The sequence below is a fragment of the Bubalus kerabau genome, chromosome 11 (assembly GCF_029407905.1).
Source record: "Bubalus kerabau isolate K-KA32 ecotype Philippines breed swamp buffalo chromosome 11, PCC_UOA_SB_1v2, whole genome shotgun sequence".
Classification (NCBI taxonomy): domain Eukaryota; kingdom Metazoa; phylum Chordata; class Mammalia; order Artiodactyla; family Bovidae; genus Bubalus; species Bubalus kerabau.
The window spans coordinates 83,039,294-83,059,725 of NC_073634.1; the positions used below are offsets into that span (position 1 = coordinate 83,039,294).

At 41.5% G+C, this 20,432-nt stretch overlaps 1 protein-coding gene and 1 non-coding gene across 2 annotated transcripts; both read left to right on the forward strand.

Annotated features, from left to right (window-relative positions):
* Positions 1-6,048: 6,048 nt before the first annotated feature.
* Positions 6,049-19,940, forward strand: NT5C1B (5'-nucleotidase, cytosolic IB). The gene is made up of 9 exons (XM_055540877.1): positions 6,049-6,081; positions 8,140-8,229; positions 9,359-9,496; positions 11,018-11,521; positions 11,812-11,979; positions 13,068-13,197; positions 14,630-14,752; positions 15,142-15,326; positions 19,617-19,940. The coding sequence occupies exons 1-9, from the start codon at positions 6,049-6,051 to the stop codon at positions 19,938-19,940; spliced, it is 1,695 nt and encodes a 564-aa protein (XP_055396852.1).
* On the forward strand, positions 12,613-12,719 carry LOC129623894 (U6 spliceosomal RNA). The gene has a single exon (XR_008700649.1). It is a non-coding gene; the product is annotated as a U6 spliceosomal RNA (small nuclear RNA).
* Positions 19,941-20,432: the final 492 nt, after the last annotated feature.

The window sequence follows — 20,432 nt, forward strand, 5'->3', positions numbered from 1 at the left end:
ATTCACAAACACCATCAGCAGGATTTATATGAGAAGTTTCTCCTTATTCATGCTCTGTGACTTGTAGAGACATGGTCTCATTGGATAAGGTTCATACTTAGAAACTTGCAAGGCTTTTCTGATCTAATTAATTAGACTATTCAATTAACTGCATAGGGTTTCCAACTGACCTACTGTTAAGCTGGGGATAGAAGAATGGCCACTGGAGAAGCTCCCAGATGAGGAAGTGTGATTAAACAAAAAAAAACAATCATTGTTAAGTTTCAGAGGCAGATAGGATTGAGTTAGAAACTTGATTCTATCCACTGCCGATTTTGTGACTTTGGACACATTGCCTTATCAAAATCATGAGCTCTCATGGTCCATGTTTTTTCATTCATAAAGATTTCAGACCATCCCTAGGCATTTCAGAAGGGAAAATGAGCTACTGCAAGCTTTTGAGGGCCCAGGTTCTAGAACTCACACAATGCTACTTCCTAGCACCACTGTAGATAAAACAAGTCACAGGCAGGTCTGATTCAAGGGGTGGGAAATCCCCGCTTCCTGATGAGAGGGACTGCAAAGTAATGTGTGTGACTCAGTTGGCCACAAAACCAGGAATTCTGGGCCAAATATATTAAAAGCATTCCACATATCTTTCTCCCTAAGAGATCCTCAAACTAGATATCAAAATACCCATCTTATAGAGATAAAAAACAAGGTTCAGAGATGTTGGGGGATTTACTGAGGTGTTGAGAGGTTTACCAAACAATTAGTAGCAGGGCTAGCTTTTAAATGCAGGTTTATTTGACTTGAAAACCCACATTGATATCTCAGGTATACATTTTGAAGGTCAATCATGAGAGATGACTTCATTTCTACAGAAAGGTGTAAAAAGGATAAATCACTTTATCCTCACATTTATTTTTCAGTTCAGTTCAGTCGCTCAGTCATGTCCGACTCTTTGCAACCCCATGAACCGCAGCACGCCAGGCCTCCCTGTCCATCACCAACTCCTGGAGTTTACCCAAACTCATGTCCATTGAGTCGGTGATACCATCCAATCATCTCATCCTCTGTCGTCCCCTTCTCCTCCGGCCCTCAATCTTTCCCAGCATCAGGGTCTTCTCAAATGAGTCAGCTCTTCGCATGAGGTGGTCAAAGGACTGGAGTTTCAGCTTCAACATCAGTCCTTCCAATGAACACCCAGGACTGATATCCTTTAGGATGGACTGGCTGGATCTCCTTGCAGTCCAAGGGACTCTCAGGAGTCTTCTCCAACACCACAGTTCAAAAGCATCAATTCTTCGGTGCTGGGAGCCGGCATATTGCATATTGAGTGAGGATCTGTAATAGCTCAACTGGAATTCTATCACTGCCGGGAGCCAGCGTGAGGCACTCCGCCCATGACAAAGGTCATGAGGAAGGAGGCTCGGCATACGCAAAGGCGGGATCGAGCCTCAGGAGTCCCCCTGGAAATTCTCGAGCATCTACCCCCAAAACCAGAGTCTGCCTACTTTCTGCTTTGTGCTTTCACCTACACCTCTGACTTTACGGGGGACTGTCCCCCACTACCTCTCTCTGAAAAGAGAGTTAGCTTACAGCTCCAGTTAATAATTCCTGGATGTGACAGTGTTTCAACCTACAAACTCCTTTGGAAATCCTCTAGCCTGCCTGAATGGGTTTTCCCGGCCACATGTGATTGTTCAGAGCCTCCCAACTGTGAGAGGCAGGAGATGTTCTAAACTGCCTAAACACAGATTCCTTTGAGTAGTTAAAAGATTGATTAGAAAATGTATTGGTGAAGGGTTTTTCACTTGTTGGGCCAATGTTTGCTGCTAAGTCTCCATACTCCTTACCTACTGTGTCTTTGGCAGTGTATTGATTGATATAATGGGTGTATAGAAATGTAAAATGCAGCTTTGTCCAATGCTTTTTGGAAGGCTGGTGCCTGACTTTGGAATAATCACCTTTAGAGAAAAATAAGTTTCTTAAAATGTTAACAGGCCTCCGGGCCAGAAGATGATGTCAATCACCTGAACTTTTGCATATGATAAGTTTGAAAGCCTGGCTTAGATTAGAACCAGGAACTGCTGTCCTTGCTTGACTCCATCCCTTCCCCCATTATCCTCTATGCATACCTTAAGGTATAAAAACTACTTTGGAAAATAAAGTGCGGGCCTTGTTCACTGAAACTTGGTCTCCCCATGTCACTCTCTCTCCCAAATTCCAGCTGAGCGTCCATCTGGAGCGCGGATGTCCTCTGTGACCATTTATTTGCCTGGGCTTCTAAGACCCACTCGAGAAGGTGTCTAAGGTGGGGCACCTTCCGCTATTCGAGAGGGCGCCTGCGGCCTCCGTGGTCAGAGCTAACCTGGTGTCACGGGTTATATTGATTTTCCGCGTAAACCAAGCCACTCAGCTTCTTTTCTCCACTGAATTTTCCTACTGAGCTATCCTTATTTCAGCCGCTTTTCTCCACTGAATTTCCTCACTGAGCTATCCTTATTCTATTACTCTTTGTATCCTTAATTAAAGTGTAATTAAGCAGTTATTCCCTGACCCTCGCCTAGCCGTCTCTCCTTCGAATACCCTGGATCAGCCGGGGCTGGTCCCCGGCACTTCGGCACTCAGCTTTCTTTATAGTCCAACTCTCACATCCATACATGACCACTGGAAAAACCATAGCCTTGACTAGATGGACCTTTGTTGACAAAGTACTGTCTCTGCTTTTTAATATGCTGTCTAGGTTGGTCATAACTTTCCTTCCAAGGAGTAAGCATCTTTTAATTTCATAGCTGCAGTCACCATCTGCAGTGATTTTGGAGCCCCCCAAAAATAAAGTCAGCCACTGTTTCCACTGTTTCCCCATCTATTTGCCATGAAGTGGCAGGACCGGATGCCATGATCTCAGTTTCCTGAATGTTGAGCTTTAAGCCAACTTTTTCACTCTCCTCTTTCACTCTCATCAAGAGGCTCTTTAGTTCTTCACTTTCTGCCATAAGGGTGGTATTATCTGCCTATCTGAAATTGTTGATATTTCTCCCAGCAATCTTGATTCCAGCTTGTGCTTCTTCCAGCCCAGCGTTTCTCATGATGTACTCTGCATAAAAGTTAAATAAGCAGGGTAACAATATACAGCCTTGATATACTCCTTTTCCTATTTGGAACCAGTCTGTTGTTCCATGTCCAGTTCTAACTGTTGCTTCCTGACCTGCATACAGGTTTCTCAAGAGGCAGGTCAGGTGGTCTGGTATTCCCATCTCTTTCAGAATTTTCCACAGTTTGTTGTGATCCACACAGTCAAAGGCTTTGGCATAGTCAATAAAGCAGAAATAGATGTTTTTCTGGAACTCTCTTGCTTTTTCCATGATCCAGCAGATGTTGGCAATTTGATCTCTAGTTCCTCTGGCTTTTCTAAAACCAGCTTGAACATTAGGAAGTTCATGGTTCCCATATTGCTGAAGCCTGGCTTGGAGAATTTTGAGCATTACTTTACTAGCGTATGAGATGAGTGCAATTGTGAGGTAGTTTGAGCATTCTTTGGCATTGCCTTTCTTTGGGATTGGAATGAAAACTGACCTTTTCCAGTCCTGTGGCCACTGCTGAGTTTATTTTTAGGGGAAAAAAAAATCATTGGACTTCCCTAGCCACCCTAGTCGCTCAGTGGTAAAGAAGCCATCTCTCAATGCAGGAGATGCAGGTTCAGTCCTTGGGTTGGGAAGATTCCCTAGAGGAGGAAATCACAACCCACGGTATTCTTTCTTACTTGGGAAACCTATGGACAGAGGAGCTTGGTGGGCTGTAGTCGATGGGGTCACAAAGAGTAGGACATGACTGAGTAACTAAACAACAACAACAAACACTCAGTAGGTGCTTCAAGGTGCTCCCAGGGCTGTCCCACGACTGCTTAAACAGTCACAGACTATCAAAGGGCTAAAGGGATACGTTCATCACTCCTCCAAAAATATCCAAACACTTGAATCCAAGAGACTTAAGAATAAGCTCAGACACCTCTCCATCTATTAACTTTCCCAGCCCATACTTTCAAAAATAGAAAAGGTATTTAAATCAAGTGCCTAAAGAAGTCCTAGTTAGCCTATATTCCTTGAGGTAGAAGATGGTGGTCAATAATTTGCAAGCCTGGGTTTTACTCTTTTAGCTCTGGATTTGAAAGGTCACTAAGGTAAAGTAAGTTAAGTGAGTGTAGTGGACACAGTTTAATATGATGACCCCACAGAAGACCCTTATCCTTAAATGATTCCTTCCCACTGTATGAAGTGGGACACCACCTCCATGATATGTTCTACAAAGAGATTTTGTAGCTATCATTTAGGTTATTCATCAGCTGACTTGGTTACATTAAAAGGAGATTTTTCCAAGTAGGCATAACCTAATCATTTGATTTCTTTAAGAACAAAGCATTGTCTCTGTCTCTTAACAGAAGAGAAAGGCAGAGAGATTCAAGACAAGAGAGGAATTCAACATGACGGAGGTTCCCCATTAATGAGAGGGAGGGCTTGGAGCAAGGACCTGAGAATGGCCTCTGGGAGCTGAGAGTAGACACTGGCCAACACCCAGCAACTTGGACTTCAGCCCTACAGTTGCAGGAAACTGGATTCCTTGAACATGAACCGACTTGGAAGCAGATTCTTCCTCAGAACTTCCGACCCATCCCGGCATACACCTTGGTTTCAGCCTTAGGTGATCCTGAGCAGAGAACTCAGTTAAGCCCACTTGGACTTCTAGTTTGAGAAACTATGAGATAATAAACAGACTTGTTTAAACTGATAAATAAATGGCTATTTGTAACACAGCAGGAGAAAAGGGACGCAGCAAACCAATTCAAGTGGCAGATGAAGACAACAGGAAAATCAAATTTTTCTTTCCTTCCGTAAGCTATTCTGTTGCCTCAGGAAAGGTGCAGCTATGTTGACTAACATGAGGCCCAACATGCCCCAAGCTATCCTTTTTGTGACATGGACAGTGTCCACTGCTAACTCATGAATGCCACTGTCTTCAAAACTTTATATTTCAACTATCACAACTGCCATTTGGTGCTGATACCATCATTATCTTCATTTTCTAAATGAGGATATTGAGATTTAGGATAATTCAACAACTTGTCAGAGATCACAGTGAGAAATGGGGGCTGGGAGGGGACAGAATTTAAGGATGGAAAACCAGGTGGTCTAACCTGGTGTGTACATAACCAACTATCTAGAAGACCTCTGGAGAACTTTGATTAAAGCTGTCAGAACTTCTCCTGTCTCAGTCCATGATGGCTTGACAATATCAGATTGGCATGGCACATGTCTCTGACCTAAAAGCAGAACCATAAGTGAAGAACATTATTGGACCTTATACACCAGAGTCAGGGACTGGATTTTACACATTCTTCTCTGTGTGTACACAAGAGGGACAGATGTATGTTTAGATGTTTTCGGGATGGGGCAACCACCAGGAAAAACAGTGAAAGTGTCATTCTGCCACACTATGTCTATCCACATTAAGTACTTTAACTTAATGAATGGACGTGGCCTTGCCATTGTGAAAGATACACCAAACACTGAAGCTACACTCAAGCGTAGAACAGGTCTCAGCGGTTAAAAATAGTCTCCAGATTTTCAGAAAGTTCTCCAAAGTCTGTCAGGATAAATAGTAAGAAATGATCAGGCCCACAAATGAGTCTGCCATTCATTTTGGCAGTACCAGAAAATGTACACCCACAAACGGGATTGATAGGATGAGTAACTTAGAAATATTAGACAGATTTAAAAAGAAGGAAACAGTAATGCTGATGATGATATTAAACATTTGAACATTGTTTAGACATTGATTCATAAAAACCCAGACAATGGTTATGAATGGATGCACTCAAATAAATACTATTTCTTTTTTAAAAAAGTCACATAGTCACACAGTCAGCTGGTTACTATGGAATCACATGTGATGTCATAAATTTGACATTCTAAATGCAAACCTAAACTGAGCAACAGAAACAACAGGAAATGGAGCTGGGGAGAAGAAAATCTACATAACAACAAAAGAATATCAGTAGTTAGAGAAATGAGTCAAACATCTCTGAAACAGAAAAAGAAGGTCAGTGAATTGAATGTCCTAGAATCTTGCCAAAGAACTGAGGAAACATAGATGTCAGCCCTTCCTTTGCTCTGGGGCAGTGCTTTGCAGCAATCAAATTTAGAGGATGACCACGCATAGAGACAAAAGGAGAGGTAAAGAATATGGAGAGTGGAGGAAAAGGAGCTGAAAGCATGTGGTATAAGTCCATCCAATAATCAGCATTCATTGAGCAGATGCTCATATGCTAGTGGTAAGAGGTGAAACACAGTTGCTATCTTTGAAGAATGCACAGCCTAGTAGGAAAGAGAATACATAAACAAAGTTCAATTTGGCGCTCAGTAAAAGTGTGTACACAAGACACAGGCAACGCAGAGGAATGTTTAACACTGGGAACTTCTCCCAGGTCATGCTGAGCTTAGTTCTGAAGAACACTGAGGGGAAAAGGAGGTTTTAAGAAAATAAGGGTGGTATACAGACAAATACAAGTCATTTGGCATAAATAGAACAGAGATAAGATGTAGAGTGGAGGGTATACAAATTAGAGGTGGACAGGATACAGCATGAGTCTCTTGTCTCTCTAACCAAGCGAATGAAGAATGCACCTGAAAATAAAGCATCAGTAGATTTATATTTTATAAATATCATAAATAAATCGAGTAGATAGACCTAGAAGTTGAGAGGATTTGAGGCCATAAAATCTGGTTAAAAGCTGTATTTTAAGATTACATGTCCATAATGATCTAAAGGCCTAGAACAAGGCAATGGTAAAAGAAATGGAGAAGAGGGACTGGATTAAAATATCTTTTGGAGTTAGAAGTGGTGGGATTTTATGGTGGTGATGGTGGCAGTGGTGGTGGTGTGTGTGTGTTTGGGGGCATGGTGACAAAAAGATTTTAGGATTAGTTCTAGGACTGCACAGCTATGCCATTCTCTTCAGACACAGACTCAATCACTCAACTGGAGATTTTTCGTGAGTGCAAGACACAGAGCATAAAGAGATTAACAGACTGCCCTTGAAAACCTCAGTTTATGCTGGAAGTTGAGCTCCCTAAATAGATAAATAATATTAATCTTGACTGCATTATAGTTACTGAATTGGCAGGAAGCAATAGAAATACTGGTTCAGTAAAATAGTATTTCCTGCAATTTAAAATGAAAAAAAAAAAAAGGAATAGATGTCCATGAAATAAGTTATCTTGTGTTTCCCTGCATGGCCTTCCCTATTAGTTTATTGATAAGAAACCTCTTTTCACTCTTGATGCTATGAATAGTTAGATGATACGGATAGAATACATGCCTATTGATTGATTTCTACAGGATTAAAGTCTTTGATTTTAAAAATCTATTATTGATGAGGCTCAGATCTACAGAAAATTGGTTTATGGAAAAAAAAAAAAGAGAGAGAAGTTTCGATTCTACATGGCAAATGAAAAAGTTCCATAAGAAGCAACCTTCTGAGTAATGGGGAAAAAAATGTTCTGTGTAAGCAACTCCACACTTAATTCTAAGTGCTACTGACCTCTGGGAAATTATCCCAAAGTATTTCCCCCGTTATCATTTTTCAAATGATAAATGTTTCATGTTTCGAAATCTATTGGGCTTTCTTGGTGGCTCAGTTGGTAAAGAATCCATCTGAAATGCAGGAAAATGCCTGTAAAGCAAGAGACCCAGGTTCAATTTCTGGGTCAGGAAGATCCCCTGGAGAAGGAAATGGCAACCCATTCCAGTATTCTTGCCTGGGAAATCCCATGGACAGAGAAGCCTGCTGGGCTACAGTCCATGGGGTCACAAGAGTGAGACGAGTCAGACACGACTTAGCAACTAAACTACCACCACCTCAAATCTATACATCAACAAATTTCTATATTAAAAATTTGTTTGTATAGTTCTCTGATATGCATTCTTTTTACTCACGCTTGTTAGAACAGGGGAGAAAATAATATCTAAAATTTATATTTTTTGATAATGGCAAAGAGACAAATTCTAATTCTTATTTATCCTTTCATTCCCCATACCCAAGGTTTCTAATGTCCCTGAGGTAAAAAATTAATAAACATTCTTTGTTTCCATGTCAAGAATGAGACTGGATCGAGGTACTCAAAAGACAGCCTAGAAGGAGACAAATCTAGAAAGGATTCTGAGAAATCAGTTCGTCTGACCACTCAGGTGAGCTGACCTCTTTAGAGTTGGTGAGAAAATTAAAGAGTAGACAGCATAACAAAAAATATTAGGGGGCAGTGGAGTCTGGGGAGAAAAGACTGACTATCAAGATGTACATTAAGGGATACCTAATGCCCTTGTGGAGAGGTCAAGAAAAACCTAGGAGAAGCTAGCTGGTCCCTGCCTCCCAGTCCAGTCCACATCCCAGTCTTCATACAGAACAAGTGGTATAGAAACCTCTGCTCAGCCTAAGGGAAGAGACTGGTCTATGTTCAAATCAGGGAGGGAAGGGGAGTCTGGCCATCACATTGACCATTTTCTGCACCATCTTTCAGATGAGACGTGCAGTCATACCGAATCACTCGCTGAGATGTTGCTCCATGCGGGGTCACCCGTCGTGTAGACGCTGCCTTTGTGCAGCTGAGGGAAAAGTACTTCTTAGCCCCTGCCGCACAATACGTATTTATATTCACATGTGCCTGTTGTGGGAACAGGGCCGGCAGATCACGATGATCAGGGTGAGCAGAGATCAAACTATTGATTTTGGAGGGGAGCCACAGGCAATCTGGGTGAGGGGAAGGATACGGGAATAGAAATGTCCACTTGCCTCTCCATGGTCTCCTCCATCCTGTTCCTCCCAAAGGGAGTGCTAGAGGGCGCTATTCCTTCTCCTGCAGTGCCTGGAGCACTGCGGCAGCCTTAACCAGGTACCAGCTGCTTTCATCTTTGCAGTCTGGTCAAAAGTGCTGGAGATGTCTTTTCAGCATCTGATAACAGGCTTATCCTTAAGGAAAGATGTGGGGAAAAGGGAGGAAGAATGCTCAACTCTACTAAGCTTCGCATAAGACTCTTGGAGTCACAGGTGAAAAAACATGAGATATCAGATTTGCTTCTTGGTTTTGGATGCCCTTCCAGGTAGATTCCCACTTCATAGATCCTCACAGAAGTTAGGATTCAATCAGAGCTAGAAAAATACACAAGGGCTAAGGCTGAATTACAGGTTATAGAGGGCAGGGACCTTCTCACTGAGCACTGCCATATTTAGCTCGACATGGCTATTTCATCAGCACATGTGTGGAAGGTCAGGGGGTGGGGGTGGGGTATTACACTTCTGGGTCTCTTCTCTCCTCAAAAGGGATCACAAGAATTAACTTTGCCGAAGTCAGACTCTCGAGGGTACGTAGTGCGAAATCAGTGGTCTCGAACTTCACGGAGCCCATCCACCAGACCTCCATCAGCAGAGGAGTCCAGAAGCAAGAACACCAGTCTTAAGGTAGAGATGGACACGAAAGGGAAGAGCACATTGCAGAATAATAGTAATAATAACAGCAATGTGCACTGATACTTTCTATGTGCCAGGCCCTGTTCTGTGTATTTTATATCTTTCAGCTAATTAGTGTCACACACTCCCGCCCCCACTAATCCCCAGCGTAAGGAAACTGAAACACAGAGTCACCTAAGATTTCTCATTAGTAATGCCCACAGAACTAGATCAAAACCTAGAGTCTCTAGGTCTCTTAACGGCTCCCTGAATGATTAAACTCCATGGTTTCTCCTTCCTTACTTCACACATTTAAAAACTATTCATTGAGTACTCAAGACTCAGAAGAGGGGGTGAAAAGGTCAACAAAGGAGATAAATTGTTGAAGAATACTAGGCTGTGTGACACTGTGAGCCCTTAACTAGGCCTAGTCACACAAAATAAAAAGTCTGTCGTGAGATTAAGTTTTTGAATGCAGAGGGTGACCTGGTCCCAGGCACTGGGAGAAACAATCTGTCTATCTTTGTGAGGAGGACTGGCTCAATAATTTAACCAAGAACATGCCTTTTGAAACTTGTGAAACAGTCACAAAAGCTGGAATGATATATGGATACTTATAATCTCTCTTACACCTTAGTGAAAGAGTCCTTTCTCTAGAAAGATTGCTTCCAGTTTAGGAAGATGATTCTCTCCAGTTGAACTTCCCTGGCACAAGAAACTCTGAAGGGGAGTCACTTGATTCTCCAGCCTGCCGACCTTCCCAGCATTCGCTGCTTTAACTACAGGGGGCAAAGGTGGAGACACATGCCCCGAGATGATGCTTTATAGTGCCTTCAGTGGTGGGGACTTCCTGTCCAGCCACTCGCTGAGTTAACTGGAGGTGGCAGGTGGAGACAGGGGCAAGCAAGGTCCCTTACTCAAGCCCTCTGTCCTACCTGGAGGTCTCTGACTAAGCAGGTGTATGTGAACAAAGTGACAGAACTTTGCAAAGTGTGTGCCAACTATGTAGGAGCAAGGAAAAGGACCTCCACCCTGTCTATCACAAAAGGAAATGAACAAAGAAAGTGAGAGGTGCTGACAGGGCAGCTGGGGAAAATGAGAGCTGTCTTTGTGTTCACATAACAGAAATGTCTAACATTTGGAGCCCCTTAAGCCCTATTTAAGGGCTTCCCTCATAGCTCAGTCAGTAAAGAATCTGCCTGCAATGCAGGAGACCCAGGTTCGATTCCTGGGTTGGGAAGATCCCCTGGAAAAGGAAATGGCAGCCCACTCCAGTATTCTTGCCTGGAGAATCCCTAGAGGAGCCTGGCAGGCTACAGTCCATAAGGTCGCAAGAGTTGGACACGACTTAGCGACTAAATTACTACTACTACTACTAAGCCCTATTTAAAAGAAGCTGAGATGAACCAGGATCCATGTAAGAGCTAGGAATGGAACAGACAGAAGGGACAGCTCCTTGATGCCAGCTGGGCGGAGAGGAGTACAGGGATCCTAAGCAAGCATGGAACCCAGAGGCCCACTTTCTTGTTCCAGCTCCCCAATAGCTCCACGACCTCCCGGACTTCATCCACCTCCCCTAGCCATCAAGAGTCACCGAAACAGCTGTCAGCGCAGCCCTCGCCACCCACGCAAAACATGCCACTCGACTCACGGAATTCCGTGTCCCCGGAGGCCCAGCTGCAGACCACGTCCCGGCGCACCACCAAGTCTGAGAATCCTGACACCTGGTCTCACAGCACGGGGCGGGAGATGCGAGAGAGCCGAGATAAGAGAGAGTCCCGGGACACACGAGACATGTCCCGCTCCCGGGACTCGCACGATTCCAGGGACACACACCAGCGGGAATACTCTCGCACGCCTCCCTCCGAATGGAAATCCTATACTCAGCGCAGGATGCTCTACCCCTCTCAGATGGACCACGACTGTGTGTCTGACCTGGCCAGGAAACGAGAGGAAGAGGAGGACGAGGATGAGGCCTACTGGGCGTCTGTGAGAACACTGTACGAGAAGACACCCAACTGCTTGCGCCCCAGGCCGGTGAGCAGGGCCTGCCTCCCCTGGGCACCCGGGTTTACCCCCACACAGCCCAGCCCTGAGGCCTAGCTCCTCTCCGTGGTGCAGGGAAGCTCACTCAGGCCACTGCTTCTCCTCCCTAAACCTGCCCCTCTGCACTGTAGATGCCAGGATCCCATTCTTGGCTGTCTTCAGCATCCCAGTCCTCCAAGCCAGGACCACCTATTTGCTTCCCACCCTACCCTGGCATGAGCTCTATTTCTGACCCTTTTGTATCTGTGTGACTGTCCTCCTGTTGGTGCCCCTCTCTGCAGCCCAAACCCAAGCATGCCATCACTGTTGCTGTGTCATCCGGGGCACTCTTCAACATGATGGACAGCAGGAAAATCTATGATGAAGAGGGTCTGGAGAAATACATGGAGTATCAGCTTACCAACGAGAATGTCGTCTTGACCCCAGGGCCGGCCTTCCGCTTTGTCAAGGTACTCTGCAAAGCTGTCTCTGGCCCTCCAGGACTTTAGAGGGCAGGCAAGGACCCATGCCAACCCTTAGGATCTCATCCAGTTTTCCTTATCATTCCTAGTCTACCTTTGTCATTCTTGCCATTTGCAAGTTGACCCTAGGTCACTTTGTATTTTCAAAGAAACTTCAACACTGTTGAGGGAGGGACTGCAGCTCGAGGTTTGGAATTCTGAGTCCACATCCTGAGATCTGTAACAGAAACGATCATTCCCTCCACAGAAGGAGCAATAACCAGAAGTAATAGTGAGTTTACAATTCCAAGTAGTAGAAATGAAACACCCCATTCAAATACGATGAAATTCACATTAGCTTCTCCTGCCCCACAGCACATTAAAAAAGTCAAGATGCTCTTGGCACTTAGGGGCATGATTTTAATAGAGAAAGTAATCTTGGAATTTGCACCAAAATGTATAGCACTTCTAGCTCTGATCCCCTATACAGCTTATACAAATATGATACAATAATATCATAACCAGGCAGAAACAAATGACACCTCTGCTAGTTGTAAGTAGAAAGTAGTTATGGAGCATAGTGGAATCATTGCAGGAAACCACAAACCTATTCTAAAGACTCACATTTAAAAAATACACAAAATGCTCACTTTGGTGGCACTTGTGCTAAAATTGGAACAATACAGAGACCATTAACATGGCCTCTATGCAAGGATAACATGAGAACTCTTGAGGCAGCCTATATGTTTCACAATAAAAAATAATCATCAGATGATCAAAAAAGGCAGGTTTTATGAATCAAAAACAAAAATAGACAAACCCTAAAAGGGTTAGCCTGATCTTATGTCTACCTCACAGAAATAATTCTAGTAAACCAAAACATCACCCATCTTTCAATAAACATTTGCTGAGGTCCTTTGTATGAGAGGCTGAAAATACTGACATGAATGGCATAACCCTGCCTTAAAGGAGCCACAGTCTCTCAGGGAAGAGTCTTCGGAGCTTGAATTGGACACCTAAGGGATCCGTTCCCTCCAGACCCCCGATGCCCACCTTGCCTGGCCCTCCTCACACACGTCCGTGTTTGTAACCTACAGGCACTGCAGCATGTCAACTGCAGACTCCGTGAGCTGTATCCTGACGAACAGGACTTATTTGATATTGTACTGATGACTAATAACCATGCCCAAGTGGGAGTGCGGCTTATAAACAGCGTCAATCACTACGGTAAGTAAAATAAATACCGTGTGGAGGAACAGCTTGCTGCTCTGGAAGAGAGAAGCCATGTTATTTTGCTCACCGTGGCCTAACTAATGCAGCCTCTTTGATACTGACACCCTCTTTTGCGTGAGAATGTTTATTTGCCTATGTCAGAACAAGAGAGGCCATGTTCATTTTTAACTTCAGTCCAGAGTCGGGCCCAAAGCTCTGGACTTAACTTGTCAAGTGTGAATTTCAAAGTCTTAATCCCAGGCCCTGCAATATATTTCTCTGTTTTACGTTTTTCACTTCTGAACTTGACTTCAAGGTGCCGTCAGCCTAGGGCTTTCTCTGTGTGATCAGACTTCTTGCTCACCACAGATGTGTGTTAAAGGTTTTAAGGTTTTTACCTTTCCTTTCCACTCTTAACATCTGACTCTCCCCGGCTGCTTGCCCCATACATCAAATTCATACCCATGCCAGCAAAACTGTCTTTATTCCTTTACAGGGAAAATTTGTTTGACACTAGACTCTTCATGACATCTCCATCAGTGTGTTAGAGAGTTTCAAGGGAGGTCCCCATTTTTCTCTTATGAATTTACCTGACTTATGTGGAGACCTTTAGCCTATTTGCTAAGTGACATATCCAGTCTTATGGGTATGTCCAAGTAAAAATAAGATTTAAATTTGGTAAAACGGTTATCCTTTAATTAAAAATAAATTAATTTAATTTAAAAATACTTTTATCACTAAATACAAAATTACTTTCTAGACAGTCCGTGCCAATTCATACTTTCATCCACAGTGTATGTAAGTGCCTATTTTACAGACTTCTCACAAGCATCTAGTGTTTTTTTAAAAGCTGTTGTTGATTCAGAAGGCATTTAAAGGTCTATTAATTTTTAGTCTGATAATGACCTCATTTAAAATTTCAAGTCAAGAGAGACAATTTCAGACCTTTTGTTCTTCAGTTTTAGGAAAATAGTTTAAATCCTATCACTACTGGCTATTACATTGTATTGTTACTAAGAAAATACAGAAATGGTACTTAAAAATAGAGCACATCTCAGTTGGCCCTCTCATCGAGTGAGGATGCTATAGCTGAAGTAAACGTGCACTCTTCTAGCCTAGACAAGAGTCAATGTTATCTAGTGGGCTGAAACAAGTGTTTATGTCTCAGTCTCCTTTTCTATAATGAGGATACTAGTGCCTGCCATCACGGCTGTTGTGACAGTAAACTGGCGTGGCCTATCTGGATATACTTCATAAATTATCACGCACCAGACATACCTACTATTATATAAAATAACTGAGACATTTTTCAATATTGGTACTATGAACATAATTCTAAAATTTTTCTAGGCACTCAGTTATTCCGAAGGCAGCTTTCATTTGCATTTCCAGTAAGCATGCTGTCTTTAGTCTCTGCCATAACAAAGTCTTTCTTGCCTGATAATAGGATTACTAATTGACCGCTTCTGTCTGACTGGAGGAAAAAGCCCCATTGGCTATTTGAAGGCATATCTTACCAACTTGTATGTTTCTGCGGATTCTGACAAAGTACTAGAAGCAATACAAGAAGGTATTCCTTGGTTTTTTCTTTCTCGTTAATAAAGAAGTCTCACTAGTGTTTCCTTGGGCTTCAATGATTATGTTGTTTACATCATCGTCATTGGATTTTCTGCTAAGATGTTTCCACAAGTGGCAGCCCTTAAGTTTGTCTTTTAGAGCTTTGACCTTCCTTGAGGTGGACATCTTCAGTGATTGTCCTACACCCATTTTACACTCTCCCATCCCTTATAGCAACAGAGGCAGCTCAAAGACAGCTCGTTTGAGATGTGTGGTTGTCAGGTCACAGCCAGAGAGGAAATTCAAGGTCCGGGAGGACTGTTCTTTGTTTTGTTTTTAAATAGTAGACACTAAAACTCATGGTCCTAAGAAGACTGTTTATTAATTCCAATGGTCTGCCAGGGATCGCCTCTGCAACGATGTATGAAGGCACCAAGGACATGTCTTACTGCGACACACAGCTCCGTGTGGTCTTTGATGGGGACGCCGTCCTCTTCTGTGAGGAGCCTGAACACGGTACCAAGGATCACGGGCTGGACAAATGCTTCCAACACGAAGCCCTAGCAGACAATAAGCCTCTTGGTCAGGTAGGTTCAGTGAAGCTGCTTAATTTTGATCTACTTATTTTCCAACATATAGATGTAATTATTTCTTCACTGTGATGATTTATAAATTTTTTTAGGCACTTCTCACTTCTTATCCTTTGTAGCCTTCTCTCTTTCTTTCATGAACGCCTCATTTTAAAGCTGCCAACTTTTTTTTTTTTTAATTTTAGTGTTCTTTTATCCTTTTGGAAATGTTTCTATCCTCTCCTCATGATAAAGAGTTCATCTCCTCTAAATTATAAGTAAAGAAAGAGAGGTAATACAGCTTACAAATTAGCCAATTCTACATAATAAGTTCTCAAAATAGTAAGATCATTTCCAGCCAGTCAGTAAACTTGTTGAATCTCTCATCCATGACCTCAAACTCCATGAAGGCATAACATGATTGAGAAAAATCTGCAAAACTTAGAGTTTGAACCCAGTCAAATAATGAGCCTCAAAAAAGTGCAAATTATGAACAATGAATCAAACTGAAATTAAAATTTTAGATTTTGGGAAATCAATCCATGAATTGAAGTGTTAAAGTTATGGTCTAGAATAAATAAAACCTACAACTTCGGAACCAAAGGAGATCTGAATATCAAAATTTTCTCCAAACTGGATAGGAAACAATAGATCATTCAGGTTTAATATGTGAATCTTACCAAGACCTTTTTTTAATTGGCATTTTTTTCTCAGCTTTTCTTGAACTTAAGATGTACTTAAATATTGTCAGTTTTATTACATTTATAAAACCATGAAGATACTAGTTGAAAGCTGAATGTTTTACTAACTTACCGCACATTACAGCTCAAGTGATATTTAAATTCTGTGTTCATGTGTGTGTTTAACTTCATAGTCCTTTCCTAAATAGCTTGTTTAGAAGTCTTGAGCTCATGTCAAGAAGTTGTTCAGTGTTAACAAAGTTTACTAATACGAGGAATATCCTTTGTTATAATTGACATGCCTGCTTTGCTGAAATTTAGAGCCAATCGTATATTAACCTTTAAATATTATTAAAATGTACAAGATCTCGAAAAAATAGCATTTAAAAATTATGCAAATAATTATTTCAAGATAATCTTAAAACACCATTTTTCCTCATCTCAGGGAAATAATCAAACTTTCTTTTAGATTCTGTACTTATCAGTTCCTCTTTTTCCATATTTTATATCATTTTTCCCATTAAACAATTGTGAAGCTCAACACTAGTTATTGGAGAAATACCCAATGAATTTTATTAAGCATACTTGTTTCCATAATACGGTCCTTCTGACGGTGGGAAAATACGCTACTTTTCACATAGAAAGGGTAGCTCTTCTATAAAGACCAGACTTTGCCAGATGTTTCCACTGATGGGAAAGAAGTTATGAGGCATGATTCCTAACCATGACTTTCAATTATGTTGGCCGTGGGGCTTGTGGTTTGGTCACAACAATGTCCAATTGTCTCAAATGGAGGAGATCTGAGGGTCACCAGCAAATGGGACAGCTGGACAGGATTAATTTATCCATTCTCATTGTCTCCTGATTTGATATCTGTCTCATTTCACCATTCTAGAATAGTGATCTCTGTGTATGTGTGTGCACACACACGCACATGGGTGTGTATGTGTCTGTTTTAACCAGAGTTGTTGAGGTGTATTTCATATATAGTATAATTCATCATTTTTAGTGCATGGTTCTGAGAGTTTTGGCAAACATACATGTACAGACATGAAACCATGATCAAACTCAAAATACTAACAAAATTCACTTGTGTTTCTTTGTAAGTCATTGTACTCCCTCTCTTTAGGATCTGTCAACCACTAATCTGATTTCTGTCCCTAATGTTTTGCCTCTTCAGGTATCATATAAATGGAGCCCCAAAGGATGCAGTCTTTTGAATTTGACTTATTTTACTTCAAATGATGCATTTGAGATTCATTCGTGTCATTCGTGTATCAGTAGTGCATTCCTTTTTATGCTGAGTACTAGCCTGTTCTACGGAGAAGGCAATGGCAATCCACTCCAGTACTCTTGCCTGGAAAATCCCATGGACGGAGAAGCCTGGTAGGCTGTAGTCCATGGGGTCACTAAGAGTCGGACACAACTGTGTGACATCACTTTCACTTTTCACTTTCCTGCATTGGGGAGGGAAATGGCAACCCACTCCAGTGTTCTTGCCTGGAGAATCCCAGGGATGGGGGAGCCTGGTGGGCTGCTGTTTATGGGGTCTCACAGAGTCGGACACGACTAAAGCGACTTAGCAGCAGCAGAGGCAGCCTGTTCTATGGATGAACCACATGTTCTTAGCAATTTACCTACTGGAGAATATTTAGGTCATTTCCAGTTTGGGACATTTATAAATAAAGCTACTTTAAGCATTTTCACACAGGATTCTGTGTAACATAAAATCTCATTTCTCATAAGTAAATACCTTGGAGTAAGATTTCTAGGTCACAGGATAAATATATGTTTAACTTTAAGGAAACTATTTTCCAAAGTGGTCATACCACTTTGCATTTCCATGAGAGATCTTTTACTCTGCATCCTTGCCAGTATTTGGTAATGTCAGTTGTTTTTCATCTGTTTGTTTTAAGTTGTTCAGTGGTTACATAATAGTACCTCATTGTGATTTTAATTTGCATATCCTAATGACAAATGATATTGAACATTTTATTAAGTGCTTATTTGCCATTATATGTATTCTTTGGCAAAAATTTCTGTTCAGATCTCTTGCTCATGTGAATTGGGTTGTTTTTCATTTTATTATTGAGTTCTGAGAGTTCTTTATATATTCTGGGTACAAGTGCTTTATCATATATTTCTTTGCACATATTTTCTCTCAGTCTGCGCTTGTTTTTAATTCTTTAAATATTGTTCGGTGTCCTTCAATTAGCAGAAACTTATTTGTTGCTGTTGTTAAGTTACTCAGTTGTGTCCAACTCTTTGAGACCCCATGGACTGTAGCCTGCCAGTCTCTCTGTTCATGAGATTTCCCAAGCAAGAATACTGGAGTGGGTTGCCATTTCCTTCTTCAGAGGATCTTCTTGATTCAGGGATCAAATCTGGGTCTCCTGCACCGTAGGCGAATTCTTTACCATCTGAGCCACCAGGGAAGCCTCAGATTAAAATCTACCATCTTCCTATTTTTTGGATTTGTTTCATCTTTAGTTAACTTTAATTTTTTTCCTCTTATTATTTTTGCTTTTTAACTTACTGTACATGGGGGCTTCCAAGGTGGCATGAGTAGTAAAGAATCTGCCTGCTAATGCAGGATATATAAGAGACACAGGTTCAATCCCTGGGTTGGGACAATCCCCTGGAGGAGGAAATGGAAACCCACGCCAGTATTCTTGCCTGGAGAATCTCACGGACAGGGTAGCCTGGAGGGCTGTGGTCCATGGGGTCACAAAGAGTCAGACACGACTGAAGTGACTTAGCACTTGTTGTGTATATTGTATGTTTTTAGGCTTCCTAAAATTGCATAACCATTAATGATTTATTACTTGTGTTAGATTTTATAGTAGTTAGCATCAGATATATAATATATAACCTTAATCAATAACACTCTACTTTCAAATAATATTATGCCACATCATGTATAATGGAAGAATCTTACAAGAGTACACTCTTAATTCCTCCCTCCCATGTTTTGTAATACTGTCATACATTTTAATTTCACCCCTACTATAAACTCAAGTTTTGTTTTAAAAATTAAGACTTTATGATAGTATCACATAGAAAAATCCAATTCTCTATCCTGTGCTAGAAGTACAGCTAAAAGTAAGTGTTCAGAAAGGTTGAAGATAAAAGTAAGTGTGAAGTAGGGTGTATATATAAAATACAGTAAATATAGACAAGATTGGATTCAAACCCTGAAGAAATTGAACAAGATAGAAAAGTACACTTTATATAAATATTAAAATGTACAATTCTACAAAAATAAATAAATTTAAAAAGTAGTGCTTTTGGTTCAGTTCTAAGCTAAACTTTAGAGTAACCCCATTTTCCCATGGATAGTTTATGTCTGTTGCCCTGGTTCAACTTTTTACAGAAGCTTCTTTCACTCTTAAAATATGTGTGTTCAAATGATAAATTATATGGCCATCCTATTTTGTATTCTAAGAATGCAAGGATGGTTCCATACAAGGAAACATAATCACAATAAACGGAAGAGTTTCAGCATTGTATTACTGGTCTATGCTGCATGCTTCATGCAGTATTACAAGTTTCTTATAAACATCTGCTTTTTAGCATTCACTTACTTTTGCTCCATGGATGACAGCTGTGACATATGTTCCTTTTGCAGGGTCCCTTGAAAGGCTTTATGGAAGATTTAGGCAGACTGCAAAAGAAGTTTTATGCCAAAGACGAACGGTTATGTTGCCCTATCCGGACCTACCTGGTTACAGCCAGGAGTGCAGCCAGTTCAGGCGCCCGCGTGCTGAAAACCCTTCGCCGCTGGGGTCTAGAAATAGACGAAGCTCTTTTCCTTGCTGGAGCCCCCAAGGGTCCCATTTTGGCAAAGATAAGGCCCCATCTCTTCTTTGATGATCATATGTTCCACATTGAAGGGGCGCAGAAATATGGCACCACCACAGCTCATGTACCTTATGGAATTAGTCAAAAGTGAACAATTAGGGATGGGGAGGAGAAATAAAGCATCGAGTCTGGTATTATGGAATCACCTATGGATCCCTAGGGTAATTAGGTATTTCGGTAGACTAGACCTCACAACTTTGTTAATTTGCAAAGGTTTTCTCTTGAGTTTTTAAAAACATTTTGAACTCTCAAGTTACCTTCAAGCTACTTCCATTTGAGCTGTCAATGCTGTTGATAACATTGCAACTACCTCTGTGTATAAGTCATAGTGATGACTCTTTAGAGAAAGTTTAGAACTTGCAAAAGGGCTATGTCAGAAGCCTACTTCCTTTTACAAAGCATTGTTCATTTTTGGATGTTGGTAGCTAGAATCATTACCCATCATTGTTATAGAATAGTGGGTCTTCACAAGTGGAAAGATAGGGTTTAAGTACACTCTTGAAAACTGGAGCTTTTTAGTCTGTTGTCCCTGCCTTTCTATTAGTGCAAAAATGAAAATACCACTCTACCTGCCTGAGTATAC

What these genes read in the sequence shown, in the direction of transcription:
- NT5C1B (XM_055540877.1), top strand. Translation starts at nt 6,049, where the DNA reads ATGAGTCAAACATCTCTGAAACAGAAAAAGAAG. An exon ending in AAACAGCGTCAATCACTACG is followed by an intron (nt 13,198 to 14,629) that starts GTAAGTAAAATA and finishes GCCTGATAATAG; the next exon opens with GATTACTAATTGACCGCTTC. An exon ending in ACTAGAAGCAATACAAGAAG is followed by an intron (nt 14,753 to 15,141) that starts GTATTCCTTGGT and finishes ATGGTCTGCCAG; the next exon opens with GGATCGCCTCTGCAACGATG.